The sequence below is a fragment of the Phragmites australis genome, chromosome 24, assembly GCF_958298935.1.
Source record: "Phragmites australis chromosome 24, lpPhrAust1.1, whole genome shotgun sequence".
Classification (NCBI taxonomy): Eukaryota; Viridiplantae; Streptophyta; class Magnoliopsida; order Poales; family Poaceae; genus Phragmites; species Phragmites australis.
The window spans coordinates 2,504,938-2,519,228 of NC_084944.1; the positions used below are offsets into that span (position 1 = coordinate 2,504,938).

The following is a 14,291-nucleotide window of genomic DNA, read 5'->3' on the forward strand; positions in this document are numbered from 1 at the left end:
TGCAGGATTCTATGTTGGTGTAGAAGAGGCAGGAACCAGTTCGGGAGCAAGTGTGGTGGTAGAAAGTAGTGGATCATTCTTGTCATCCTCGGGAGCTGGAAGATCGTCATCTACAAATATGCTTTCTCTTATCTTCTAGTCACCTGCACACTCAAGAACATGACTAACATACAGGGTTGATCCATCAAAGGTCACATCATATGACTCTATGATGGTATTAGTATCAAGATTAAAGACCCTATAAGAATGATTATGAAGAGAGTACCCCAAGTAAATCCCATCGAAAGAACTCGACTCAAACTTGTCAATATTATCACGCTTTAGGATGAAACATTCGGCTTCCTCCCAAAACGTAACTCAAAAGATGTCAAATTCAAGATCAAGCACAAAAAAAAATCCGATTGAAGATGTAGCAAGTGGTGCTAATAGCCTCTGCCCAAAACTTTCTAAAAGTCCTATGCTCATCGAGCATCGTCCTAGCCATCTCCACTAAAGTCCAATTCTTGCTCTCAACCATGCCATTCTGGTGAGGAATGCGTGGGGTAGAAAATTGATACTCAATACTATGTTCAAGACAGAAAGTATTAAAGAAATAGTTCTTGAACTCATCACTGTGAATTGCTTTGAATGCACCAGGAAGTTCCTTAAACAATCTCAAAGCCAAGCTCCGAAAGTGTGAGAATACTTCATCCTTGCTCACAATAAAGAAGACCCATGAGTAGCGAGAGAAATCATCAATAATGATAAAAACATACTACTTCTCACCCGCTGAACGAACTTAGGAAGGACCAACATTGTCTATATGGAGAAGCTCTCCTAGTCGTTCAGTCATCACCAAATTAACTGGTGGGTGAGACGTGGCAACCATCTTGTTATACCGACAAGAAACACAAATAAGGTTTTTCTCAAACTTGAGATTGGATAATCATCGGATCAAGCCTAGGACATTCAAAAGAGTAAGCAAATCAAAGCTCATATACCCTAGTCTCATGCCACATCAAAAGCTCAGAAGAGGGTTGAACAATCAAACAACGAGAAAAACCAAGAGATTCAGGAAAATCAGTTCTAAAAACTCTTTCAACTCTGGAAATTTGACAAATCAAAATACCAAAAGAATCAAGAACTCGAGAAGTATTGCGTTTGAAACATACTTCCAAGTTCTCATCCAACAACTGAGATACAGAAAGTAAATTGTATCTCAGATACTTCACCAAAGATACATCTTTAAGAGTGAAACTCTCATTCACCTTCACCGTACCTTTGGCTTTCACCCTTTCTTTCCGATCATCCCCGAAAGTGATATACTCGTGTTTGTTCATTGGGGTGAGGCTAGAGAACCATGATGAATATCCGGTCATGTGGCACGAACAACCGGAGTCGATAAACCACTTGTTCTCCGGGCCTCCGCCTACCACCTACATGCGAGAAGAATGGTAGGTAGATGGCTCAGTATTGGGGTTAGTCATAAACTTTTTGGGAATCCAGTACTGTGTCATCCATTCTGAAGTAGTAAAAGCAGGTGCATGCAAATTAATACTAGCACGCTAAGAGTGAGAATCACGAAGAGGAAAGCATGGTCTGCCAAAGTGCTAGAAATCAAAGCCTCTTACACGTGATCCAAAACCATATGAGTCATGGTAAGATCCACGCTAGGCAAAACCTCTAGGAAGAGACTAAAAAGAATTTGAAACTCATGAGTGAGAGCGAGGAAAGGGCTCATGTACACCAACAGAGGGGCGATACATGTCCTGAGTGCTCCACTCATACTCACGCCTCTCATCTCTCCTATAGCGAAAGCAAAACCCAACAAGTGACCCTCTCTCTGGCAGTAGGTACAGTGGTAGTGTCTCTCGGAAACTCAACTGCCGATCACTCTAAGCTATCTCACAGGTGCCCTCATCTTAGGTTATGGAGCTCTCTTGGGTTGTGGTGTGAGTTTCTTCTTTGTAGGTTGTGGTGTAGGTATGTTTTTTTCTGGCATGGATTGTGCGACATTGATCTTGGCTTTCTGTGACTTTAGGGTAGTGGGTGCAGTGAAGACGGTCTTACCAGAACTGGTGTAAGCAACTCTCTCAAAGCCTAAACTCAAAGCTAATCCTGCCTTGTCAGCACACATCTTGGTCTTGGTCAAGATTAAATTTATTTTTCTTTACCCTCTGAGTATTTCTCCACTGGAGAAAGAAGATACTCATTCTCAGTCAAAAGCTTCTAAACTTACCCTCAAACTCAGCTGAGTTTTTTCCTAAAAGACGATGCAACTGGAGCAATTTGGCTACACATCCGTAGAACTCCTAACACTCTCTAATCTAGATTCTAGCTCTCTAATATGCTTGTCTTTCAACTTAACATTCTTTACAAGCAAAGGGCAATTCTTGCAAGCGCCTAAGAGAGTAGACCTAGACTTTTCCTCAAGGAGTTTCTTCTCGGCACTCTCAAGTCGACTGGTGACTTGAGCATGAATATTTTGAAGCTCTACAAATTCAGTCATAACCACCAAACAACTCTCACACTCCTCACCATCAGGCCTAGACCTAAGCAATGCAAGTTCAGTAGACACAGACTCATACTTAGGCTTAAGTTCCTTCAACTCGCGCACAACTTTCTTAAGTAACATATCCTGGCTAACAAGAGCATCATTCAATGTATCGACTTGGATGGAAAGCTGTTCATAAGAAGATGATACCTTGGAGGAACCGATCTTAGTGTCGCTATCGTTGTTGTTGCCGTCCGCCATTAAGTAGAGACCAATAAAGTCCTTGTCCTTCTTCTTCTTATCCTTTACCAGTATCTCCTCCTCCAAGCTCTCCTTCTCACTTGAAGAGGTGTCGATGTTGCTAAGAGCTGCTACAAACGCCCTCGAAGCCGTCTTGGCCACATTCTTGGTTATCTTGTCACGATTCTTCTTGAAGAAGGGCTTCTTACTTTTCTTCTCGTGCTTGTCGTAGTCATGGTCACGATCTTCCCTCTTCTTTAGCTTGGGGCAATCCGCCTTAAAGTTTGTGGTATCACCACACTCAAAACAAACACAAGAGCCCCCTCTCATCGATCTCTTCTGTTGTTATAGAAGCGAGTGAACTTCTTCATAATGAGCGTAAGATCCTCATCATCTAGTGCATCCACGTACTCTTCTATGATAGAAACTAAGGAAAACAAAGCAAATTCACTCGGTGAAGTGTTAGCACAAGATAAGCTAGCTCCAGCCTGATTGCTACTAGGGCTCGATGAAAAGCTCAAAGCTCGCGAGCTAGCTCAGCTCGTGTCTAGCTCAGCATGGCTCGGCTCGGCTCATTCCAAAATCTAACGATTCGAGCCAGAGTTTTAGCTTATTTAGATAATGAGGCAGCTCGCGAGCCAAACAAGCAAGTGCCATCGTCTGCATCATATCGCTCCCTTTCACTGTGGTCATCAGTTTTCTCATTGGTCATCTTTATTTTTGATGGAGAGACTTCTTGCCAGCCTACTTGGCTTTCTATTTGTCAACTCCTCATTACCATGCAGCCCTTATCTTTTTTTTTCTCTCATCGATCATTCCTTCAGGCTTTGCACGTATAGACGAATGTGTGGAGAACATTGTTTCATATATATTTTTGGAGGAATATTTTATTCCAGTAGCAGAACATATATATGTGGATATGTCTGCTGTTGTGCTGCATGTGGGTTTGAAAAAAATTCAGAAGAGATTCAGCTTATAGCACTTATACCTCTGATTAAACCATATAAAGAAGTATTATACTTGTAGATGTCATTGCTATTGTTATATGATTTTATCGATGTATTTTTCAGTGGATGTTTATATTTTTTTCATCCTAGTAATGAGCTGCTCCCATAAAAAAAAAGTAACGAGCTACTCACAAGCTAAATGAGCTAGCTCGTGAGCCAAATGAGCCGAGCTGGCTTTTTGCTCATTATATTAAACAAACCAAACGAGCCGAGCTCAAATGAGTCAAGCTCAAACGAGCCGAGCCCAAACAAGCCAAGCTGGCTAGTTATCCAGCCCTAATTGCCATCATTAGATCCGGAAATCAACACTATCTTCTGAGACAAGTGATTTCCGAGATCTATTCATGTCGCATTTGCTATCTCGATAGACTTGAGTTTACTGAAGAGTTCATCATAAGTTAATGTGTTATAACTTGGTGACTTTTCAATATTCAAGATCTTTACTTCTTATATGCTACAATGAAGAGCATAGAGAAGTTTGATCGTTCTGTCATGATTAGAGTAGGGTAAAATACAAATAGATCTAAGGTTGTTGATAATTCCATCAAATTTAGCAAATACCAGTAGAGTAGGGCAAAACACTAATAGACTTCTCTGAAAAATTGTCCAGTGTTCACATCCTCTGAACACCGGATCATCCGGTGTGACATTTAAATTTTACCGCAAAAAAAAAATACTTCGACATGCACTGTTTCTGATCACTGGACTATCCGATGTGTACAGTTTCCTACACACCGGACCATCCGATGAGTACAATTTCGCTGGACTCAGAGACAAAGATATAAACTATATTTCCTTTTCACTTTAGGTCAGATATAATTATATTTGCAACATATAAACATGCTCAACTAATTCCAAATCATCAAATCAAATCTACAAACTTGTCAATCATGTGTACTCATCATATATACACCAAGACATATTTTAACTTGATTTCTCAGCCTGATTCATGACAACTAAGTTTCAGGGACTGTATAGAATCCAGATCTAGAGGATACGATTATAGAACATGCATGATTGACCCACTGCTCAGTTCATGACGATGGCTTTGCTGCTCAACTAGAACTAATCTCTTTCATGATGTGAACAGCCAAACAAAGAAAGAACCAGAGCCAAAGCAAAATGCTGCTGCTCAAAGCTCAAGATTAGCGATGGAGCAGCAAAAGGCTCGTTTTGGCTGGCTAGCTGGCTAGCTGGCTGGGGACAAGTCAAGGAAGATTCTCCACCACATTGCTGCTGAGCTGGAAGGTTATTTTAGTTCAGTAGCTGGCCTGGGCCATGATCAGTTCAGTTCAGACTTCAGACCAACGTGCGTATGAGAAACAAGCAGCTACGTTCTACCTGCATGTGCAGAAAGATAACACTGTTATTGGGTCAAGTTGCAGTATATTTTTCTCAGGAACAGGTGCAGATCCACTCGGGAGCTACTGACCCTGAGCGTCTGAAACTGCACATGGAGATCGTGTTTGGTAGAGCCCAAGCCGCGACAAGATTCTTCGATCCCGAGGACCCTTGTCGCGCTGGGTTTGAGCTCATGGTAACGAATCGATCGCCTCAAGAAGCTGGATCGAGCGATCCACTCCAAAAAAACATTAGGGTACAGAATAAAGATTATCTTAACCTCACTCCAATTAAAAAGTCGTTGCCCGTCGCCGTGCTAATCCCGTCGATTTTGCTCCTTCATCCTGACCTTGTCCACTGGCCGTCCTCCACACACCTCGGCCGGCAACGCCCCCATCGCCTCGTCCTTCCGCCTGCCATCCGTCACCACCGCCCGACCTGCTTGCCGCCCCAAGCATCCCTCTAAACCTGGTGACACATCCCGAAACCCAAAACCACCTCCGCGAACAAGGAAACTCGCCGGCGCCATCAACTGTAAAAGAGCCCAAAATTCAGGCGATTGAAGTATAGGAGATGTGATAAAATATGTACACGCCTGTCAGAGAAATGGCTACACATCACAAGTACAGCAACGTTGCTCCGAAAGCAGTATGAACGGTACTAGCTCGGTTGGCCCTCTAGCTTGCAGCCTTGCCGTTTCATGGGGTGCCGTAATCTTCTTGCAGTACAGCTAGGTTTGCCTTTGGTCCATCGCCATCCTCTTTCTCTTTCGAACTGATTAGCATCAGCTTTTCTTTTTCCCCTCTCCAGGAAGAACCTTGCAATCTGGCATCAGCTTTGTACGCAGAGACATAGCAAGGCTTCAGGTCGGGCCTGGCTCGTTGGACGGACACCGTCTGCTCGTGGGCGCGCCGCTGGCACATGGCGAATGCGCGTACAGTACAGGTGATCTGCTCGGTCGGCCAAAGCGGGTGCCTGGCCAGTAACCGCACCGGATTTTGCTGCCTTTAGAACACCGCTAGCCTGGGCATGCTTCTTCTCGTTCACACGGTTACCCTGGACTGCAGCGAACGAGCTGATCAGCTGAATCTGCCGCCGCCGCCGCCCGAACGGTGCGGGATGAGCTTGATGAGCGCCCGCGCATCGTCCGACCAGCAACGAGGGATCTGGCGTGTGATTTTGTTAATATTTTTATAAAAAAATTACAGATATATATATATCCCTTTTAAAAAATTACAAATATAGATGAAAGATAGGTAAGCTGCATCATGCCATGCTACCTATTAATAAGCAACACATGACGTGTCACCGTGATATGTCGGTGGCATTCGACCATGAATTAGTCAACCGTTAGAAGACGCTAACAATACATGTCGTCCGTTGTAAGGGCGACGAGAAACTAATTTTGTGAATTTTTAAAATATATATATATATATATATTTATAATATTTTTAAATTAAAAAAGGGCCGGCATGCTTGCTTGGCTGCTTGGGTCAGAGGCCCGTAGCTGCCAAAACACTGGGCCGTGAGTCTATGGGCCCATGGATTCAGCTTGGGTCTTGCGTAACGAAGCGACGGGATCTAGTGTGGGCCAAAATTCGAACCGATTGTTCTCGTGGGCTATACTCGTCAGGTGAGCTTTATCTGTTTGGGGTTGGCTCTTTAATCTATCCTTTCCTGTGCTGCAAAGTAATTTTCTTCCATTTTTCGTAAAAAAACTAATTTCTTCTATGCGCACCGCTGTTTCAGCGTTTATAAGCCTGCGCTACATGTGGCCCGGTGTCTTTGCAAAATTCCTAGCGTGTGTAAGGATGTACGCGTTTGTGTGAGAGTGTGAGAGAGGCTCTATTTATTTCAGTAGATTGTGATTCATAATTTATAAGTTAAAATAAATAGATTTTTATCATAATCTAGTCTCTAAATTGTAACAATCTATCAATATGGGTCCTATCAGCTTCTGCAGATTATACAATCTAGTTTTTACAATTCACAATCTATAAGTTGTTTTTAATAATCTCTAGTTGAAACAAACAGCTTGAGATATGAGTACGGTGTAGATAGAAAATGTGCTCTCTAAAGAAAAGGCAAATTCAATATCCTGTACGGTAATATCAGAGGTATTTAATTTTTTTATTGAAACCAAGAGCTTGAGCTGAATGCACGTCTCAAGAAACGTCCTTGAATCTGAATAGCATAATAGCGAAGATGTAGAAGGGTACATCCGAAATGGCAAAATTCAAAAACCAAGAATTTGCTCTAAAAAATCCGAAACAAGGAATGTTACATGCTGACAAATGGCACAGACAGAAAAAAAAGTGAAAGGATAACGAAACAAATGAATCCAATCGTGAGGCGCACTCGTGCCACTGACCGTGATCGCGCTCCGCCTGCCTGCGCCCGTCACGTCCTGACCTTCCTGCAGTCGACGCGCACCTTGCCAGGGTAGCTGCTGCGGATGCTGCCCATCTTGACCATGGCGGCCGCGAAGCTGCTCTTGAACCAGTCCGGGTTGTTCTTCCACTGCCGCACCTTGTCGGCGGTGCGCGGCGCGGCGAGCGCCGCGTCGGACTCGATCGCGGTGCGGTTGGCGAGCACGTTGGCGAAGTAGCTCGAGTCGAACGCGTACTGGCTGCCGGCGTCCAGGGACACGCGGTTGTTTGGGTTGTACCGGCACTGGCTCCGCAGGCTGTTCCGGTAGGTCGCGTCCATGCCCTTGTCCTGGTCGCTCGTCAGCCGGTAGCCGAACGTGCCGCAGTGCACGACGCCCACCGTGTGCGCGCCTGCACGCACGCGTCGAAGGATCAATCGGTTTGCCAGTGATCGATCGGCTTCGTGTTGCATGGCATCCTGTTTGTATATACTCGAGTGTTACCTGAGAGGACGACCATGTCGTCCAGCGACAGCCCCTTTCGGTAAAAGTGCTGGGCGAGGACGTCCACGTTCCGCTGGTTCGAAGGCGGGAGGTCGCTGGTCATGCTCAGCCGCGACACGGTGCCGTCCGGCCTCCCGCTGGGAATGGCGTACCGGGCACCACCGCTCTGTCCTCGTGAATTTCACAGTTTCAATCTCGTCAGTAACGATTATTCGCAGTCGTGTCGCGCACGAGAACAGATTTTGTCGTGCATTGTACGTGTACGTACCAGCTTAACGCTGTCCCTGGCGGCGAAGGCCACGATGTCGGCGCACGAGACCGTCGCCTTGCACGTGGCCTCCAACCTTGCCTTGATCCTGTCGATGACGTCGAACCCTCGCAGGCTCAGGTTCGGCTGCGCGTTCTTCTCCGCCTGCTTGTCGCTGGCCTCCAGTAGCACCGACCCGTCGCAGCCCTGAAACACCGCACGCGACGGCCGTTCCGGTGAGGAAATTGGCATGTGGCGACGTGCGCAGGGCGCATGCGTGCGTGCACGATGTAGTTGATCGCTTACATTGACGAAGCAGTCGTGGAAGTGCAGCCGGATGAGGCTGGCCAGGACGGACCTGTCGGCGTACGCCGCCTTCTGGACCTCGTCGGCGACGATGGACTCGGCGGTGCGGCAAGTCTGGTTGTAGTACCCGACCCGGAGAGTCTGCGCATCGGCGACGCCAGCAGCGTGCAGGAGCAGGCCTGCAACGACGACGGCCAGCAACCCTGCTCCGTTCCCCGTTGCCATCGTAAGCTCACCTACGCCTTTCCAATCTCACCGCCGTGAGATGGCCGGTGCAACTGCTACCTAGCTGGGCTAGTAGTGTAAGCTACGGAGGTGCACGGCTGCCAACGATGAGGGTCGGCTGTGTATATATATACGACAGCAGGAAGATGCAAGAATGTAGGATATATGCAATTGAGGGAAGCACGTCTGAGGCGAAGATACTCGGAACTGAATCGGTTGGGTCGTGGCGAACGGGAGCTAGCGTGATCAGGACATTAGTGCCGCCGTGCTGTCCTGTTTGTGCTGTGACCATGGAGCTGGACAATCATGGCTCGTGATCGATCGGTCGTGTTGCTTGGTCCAATTCCCTATGACCGTATGCAACGTGAGACGATGTAACTGTGAGCTAGCATAAAAGATTGTCAACTGGCCATTGTCCAGACGTTCTTGCCCAATAATGAGAGGGTCGCCCAAATAAACACGGAATGGGGACCTGGGGGCGGGGATTAGATACTCAGCTATAGCAAGCTATACCTTAAACATGAAGACGCTTGCTTATTGGATATTCAAATAAGCCAGCCAAAAGCATAAATTCAGTTGGATGTGTTTGGTTACCTCAATTTGCTTCTGATATGGTGGATACTTATAATCTTAAAAAGAAATTCGTTTGGTTACTTATACCTATTGTTACAGTTTGATTTGATGAGTGTAAATATATGATCTCATCTTGGTTCAAGAGTGAGCTTGCTCCGTAGCCTCGCCTGGTGGATACAGTTCCCTGTATCCACTCATACAGGCAGGGTCTATTTATCAATACCACAAAATCATCCTCATACGAATAACTAATCATAATCTCAACTCTCGCATCCGCTCATACATGCTCAGATTCAGTCAATTAAATAGAAACTCAGTTAAGCCTCTCCAAACAGATACAACTAACAAAACACCACTTTTTTCAATAAATATAACTCCGTTCAATCTGCTTCCTCTCAACCTGTATATACTATACAACTTTACAAACCCTCATCTAGGTGTGAGGAATGATGACGTCCTAAAAGGGATGAATTAGAACATTTAAAACTAATTGATTCTGAAAACTTTACAAGATAAATCTATCTTAATTTCTATCTAAATGTGCTCTAGGTTTATCCAGTGTGTCTACTCTACCGCTTAAGAGGATTGCAACATACACTAGCAAGGTAAATTGCAAGAAAATAAATACGGAAACGTAAATAAAGTAGAGAGACAAACTCAGCACAAAGAATTTTTATCCTGTGGCATCAATAGCATGTACCACCCCTAGTCCATGTTGGAACTCCACCAAAGATATGCTCCCGGTCAACACCCATTCATAACTCTTGAGCCACCAAGCTAACAAGGCAATGGCTCAAGCTGGATGAGCCACTAAGGCAAGGTCTCACCAATAGCTTTTCTTCCGGACACTTGCCGCTGTGATCACTTTGGAACATGAGCCACTAAGACAATAGTCTCCACACCAAGTCGAATAGTCAACAAGCTTGCCGATGAGTCACCAAGACTTCAAAGGTACCGGCGTACCTCTTGGTATAAGTTAGTATCACTCATTGATCCCTTCTTCAAGCTGCAGCACCTAACTATAACTCACTTTAAACCTATAAGCACTAAACACTATCTAATCTTGTGCTTAATTACCTTAGAGGACCACTTTAAGTATTTTGGTGGCTTGTATGTCTTGTCAAGTGTCTATGACACTCCCTGAACTCCAGCAGCATACCACACCTTCAAATGACTAGGTGGAGGGGTATTTATAGCCTCAAATCCGCCAACTAGCCGTTTTCCCAATGGCTCAAAAAAGCTGTTAGCACCGGATGATCCGGTGAAAACAGTAATACTAACACCGGATCATCCAGTGAGTACAATTTTAGAAATTAGCCGTTGAAACTCCACTCAATGCCTCTATGAATACGGGACACTCCGGTATACCTTCAAATATATCACCGGACATTCCGGTGAGTTATCCGAGCATTTGCAACCTTTCTGTGTAAAACGCTCTGATGTATTCATCTTCAGAGCACCAGACTTTCTGGTGGGTTGTTCTTCATTCTTCAACACTTTGTAGTCACCTCTGCAAGAAATTCTCCGGTGCTATAATCCGATGTGCACAAATCAAGCACCGGACCATCCGGTAGGTTGATCTTCAGTCTTTTATATTTGTATTCTTTTCTGTAAAAAATACTCCGATGTTACCCAGTGCAGACCACTAGACTATTCGGTGAGATCCTTAGTCTTCTTCTCTTTATCAGAAATACTCCAGTGAATTCAACACACAGAACACCGGACCATCCAGTGGATTGATCTTTAGTCTTTTGCATTTGCATTTTTCTTTGCAGAAAATACTCCGATGTTACCCAGTGCAGATCACCGGACTATCCAGTGAAGTCCCTAGTCTTCTCTCCCCTTTTCAGAAACACTCTGGTGGTCTCATATCCTATTCACCGGACTATCCGGTGAGACTATCAACTTCTGGACATAATACTCCGTTGAGTGCAAACTCCTCTGCACCGGACCATCCGGTGAGGTAAATTTCTTTGAATTTTTTTAATTCAATCAAACTTTATCCCGGCTACGGTGATTTATTGATATATTGCATCCATTAAATCTACTGACATATATTTTTGACAAATATATTAATCCTAATAACTATTTTATCATTAATCATTAAAATCACAATCACAATCTCATATAATTATGTTTACTACATTAGAAAACCAAACACATCCACTTTCTTAGAACCAGGTGTTGAATATGAAGGGTTTACCTGCTACCTAGGTAGATTGCCTTATGACTATTGTTACTAGATTGCCTTACTCGGAAATTTTTCAGGATTTAAATGGCCTTTGGCACGGTGATCTTTTTTTTTTTGCAGTCCTTGGGAGGTACCGGTGCCTCACGTTGTAATGTCTTTACTTCCTTGTGATTGTGAAATAGGAGGGTATCATTACGTCCTCGAAAAGTAAAATTTTCCGTTACCTCTTGTCACCTTCTGAGGACTGTAAAAAATGCTGGTTCAAAGGGAGATTCCCGGTGGATTTTCAATGGCGATATAGAAGCCAGAAGGAAATTACAGATTGAGCATGGCCACAGAGCATCCAGTTCAACAGTGATAAACTTTATTTTTTGATGAGGTCCCAATTAGCACATCCCAAATCTTTGTGTGGCATTTCCTTTTGTCAACAAATATGAGGTTCAAAAGTACTGCGAATTTTCTTGTGAAAATTTTGTAAGACCTCTCTAAATTGAAAATTCAAAATTTTAAGTTCAAAGTCTAAAATTCTAGTAGGAAGTTGAACTGTATGGCATAAAGGACGTGCCGTAGGGCATGCTCGGGTGAAAGCAGGGCGTCGTCACCGCCATCATAAGTGATCCACGTGTGTGTTCTGGATATGGGTATCGCCGTGACCTTGGACACAATATCCGTTGTCGGATAATTTCCAAATTATTTAACCATACATGCATTGAGTGAGAATTAAAATTAGATGCTATACTGAAATATATTACAGAGAATACAGTAGTAGACTAGCTAGTAGTCTATCTTCGAATGAACTTCTCTTAATTTGGCCGAGCTTGCACTTGTGTCGCATCTGCAGTTAGCCGCTGATTATATCCTCGTAGACCTCCCTGACCTTTGCAAAGAAAGCGTCCCTGCAATCGATTACAGTTGTTTGAGCATCTAAACTCCGTCACCAGGGCTGGATAAAATAGATATGTTTAAAAATTACCTGTCCGGCTTGAACAGCAGGTTCCGGTACGCAAACCACTGCATCAGAAAAGCGTGTGAAGAAGTGACGAAACTTGGAAGAAAAATGGTATGCTAGGCAGCTTCTAAGGATGAGCAGATGAACACTGCAAAAGATAAAATGCCCTAGTGCAAGCGTAGAACTCAATGTGCCATTGTTGTGCAAGTCCCATCCCACATATGTCATACTATGTATCAACATTCAACAGTCGTCCTGATCTGAAGTTTGTACTCGGATGACAGATGTGGATATTCTTACCCCACTGTAACCAATTCCAACAGCCTCCATCAGACCTGGAACCACGGGGAGCCTGTCAATTGCCTGCAAGGTAGCATCAAAATAACCATTCGTTAGTTTAGAGTCAATCTATCCATGCAGAAAAGATTCAGAAATCCTTCAAAAAGATTCAAAAAAAGATGATGGACTGATGATTCAGTACCGATACTACTCCACCGGCGCTCCACATGCCTAGCGTGGCCGCGACCGCGAGTGTGGTCACCGCGTACTTGTCCTCGATCCTGTCCCACTGCACGCACAGCAGCAACAAGATGTCACGCCACAACCAAGCTACAGCCGAGTACAGAGAGAGGACGTGTCGTCTCGCGTGCGCACCTCCTGTTTCAAGGCGTCGACGAACTCGGTGAGCTCCTCGTTGGCGGCCAGAGGCGCCGACGGCTCCCCCACGGCCATGGACACCACGTTCCTCGCGAGCCGCTTGCCTGCAAAAATGCACGTTCGAACGCGTAAAGCAACGTCGTTCTGGGCGTGTTACGAACGCCCATCGTTGCACAGCGCAGGTTCGGAGCCACTCACAGAAGGAAGCGACGCGGGGCTGGCCATGCGACGCGAGGCCGAGGCCTGGCAGCGGCGGCAGCGCGGGGAGCCCAAGCCCGACGGAGCCCGCGGCGGCCTTGCCTTGGCTCGTCACGACCGGCGAGGCGACGGCGCCCGTGGCAGGGGTGGTCGGGGCCATGCCGAGCTCGCTCGCGGTGGAGTGAACTGGTCGGTGTCACTCGGGCGACGTCGTGCAGCTAGCTGCGTGCGCGCTGAGGCGTTAGGCGTGGGGCAGGCCGGCGGCCAAGGCTAATAACGGCTCCGCGCGCGCGCACGGTGGGGAGGGCGCAGCTGGGGCTCTGATGAGGCTGGCTTTTGTCGAGCGCGGATATAGTGGGGGCGCGTGGGCCGGGCGCCACACGTTGCCGGAAAAATGATAAGATGGGGTTGGGTTTCCTGTGGCCGTCGGCCAGGGATGTCCCTGTTTGCGGTGCACGAATTTCCGGCGTCTGCATTAGCGAACTGGTCGGCCGTGCATCAGTGGAACATTTTTCTGCCTGAGCGGCGGCACGTGTGGCCGTCTCCGTTCCTGCGTCGCCGTGCCGGATACGGGCTCGTGTGACCATCGCTCGGTTGAGGCGTGTAAAGGGCCGGTTCTCTCTTTTTTTTTTAACTTTTGGCATGTAGAGGGTAACAAAGTTTCTTGTGTCTTTGTCAGTGCCGCACGGCGGCGTCTCAGCTGGCGCGGTGGCACTCCAAGTTTTGCGTCGGCTCGAGCGAGTCCTGAACTCACTCTCTCTCTCTCTCTCTCTCTCTCTCTCTCTCTCTCTCTCTCTCTCTCTCTCTCCCCTACACTTAAGGTGTAAAATAGTATTCTACACCCGGATTCCTATCACACCAGACCTTACACCCAATCGCACTAGCACGAACTACCCCACCAGACCGCGTCCCCTTTCATCGCGCTCCACCGCCAAACCAACCTAAGCTCAATTTCTTCCCTCTGTGCCCACTTTCCCCCGCTCGACCCCACCTCTCGCCCTTCTTCACTGCA

At 46.1% G+C, this 14,291-nt stretch overlaps 2 protein-coding genes across 2 annotated transcripts; both read right to left on the minus strand.

Annotated features, from left to right (window-relative positions):
* Positions 1-7,209: 7,209 nt before the first annotated feature.
* On the minus strand, positions 7,210-8,786 carry LOC133907946 (peroxidase 5-like). Its single transcript, XM_062350078.1, has 4 exons — positions 8,487-8,786; positions 8,202-8,387; positions 7,934-8,099; positions 7,210-7,841 (listed from the first exon to the last, which is right to left on the minus strand). The coding sequence occupies exons 1-4, from the start codon at positions 8,709-8,711 to the stop codon at positions 7,462-7,464; spliced, it is 957 nt and encodes a 318-aa protein (XP_062206062.1). The 5' UTR covers positions 8,712-8,786; the 3' UTR covers positions 7,210-7,461.
* A 3,351-nt stretch (positions 8,787-12,137) lies between these two features.
* Positions 12,138-13,620, minus strand: LOC133907807 (protein CURVATURE THYLAKOID 1B, chloroplastic-like). The gene is made up of 6 exons (XM_062349898.1): positions 13,280-13,620; positions 13,079-13,185; positions 12,906-12,992; positions 12,725-12,787; positions 12,449-12,486; positions 12,138-12,371 (listed from the first exon to the last, which is right to left on the minus strand). Exons 1-6 carry the CDS (start codon positions 13,437-13,439, stop codon positions 12,317-12,319), a joined length of 510 nt encoding a protein of 169 aa, XP_062205882.1. The 5' UTR covers positions 13,440-13,620; the 3' UTR covers positions 12,138-12,316.
* Between the last annotated feature and the right edge of the window lie 671 nt (positions 13,621-14,291).

What these genes read in the sequence shown, in the direction of transcription:
- LOC133907946 (XM_062350078.1), bottom strand. Translation starts at nt 8,711, where the DNA reads ATGGCAACGGGGAACGGAGCAGGGTTGCTGGCCGTCGTCGTTGCAGGC. An exon ending in CCAGGGACAGCGTTAAGCTG is followed by an intron (nt 8,100 to 8,201) that starts GTACGTACACGT and finishes TCACGAGGACAG; the next exon opens with AGCGGTGGTGCCCGGTACGC. An exon ending in CGACATGGTCGTCCTCTCAG is followed by an intron (nt 7,842 to 7,933) that starts GTAACACTCGAG and finishes GCGTGCGTGCAG; the next exon opens with GCGCGCACACGGTGGGCGTC.
- LOC133907807 (XM_062349898.1), bottom strand. Translation starts at nt 13,439, where the DNA reads ATGGCCCCGACCACCCCTGCCACGGGCGCCGTCGCCTCGCCGGTCGTG. An exon ending in TCGACGCCTTGAAACAGGAG is followed by an intron (nt 12,993 to 13,078) that starts GTGCGCACGCGA and finishes CTGTGCGTGCAG; the next exon opens with TGGGACAGGATCGAGGACAA. An exon ending in GCGCCGGTGGAGTAGTATCG is followed by an intron (nt 12,788 to 12,905) that starts GTACTGAATCAT and finishes GCTACCTTGCAG; the next exon opens with GCAATTGACAGGCTCCCCGT.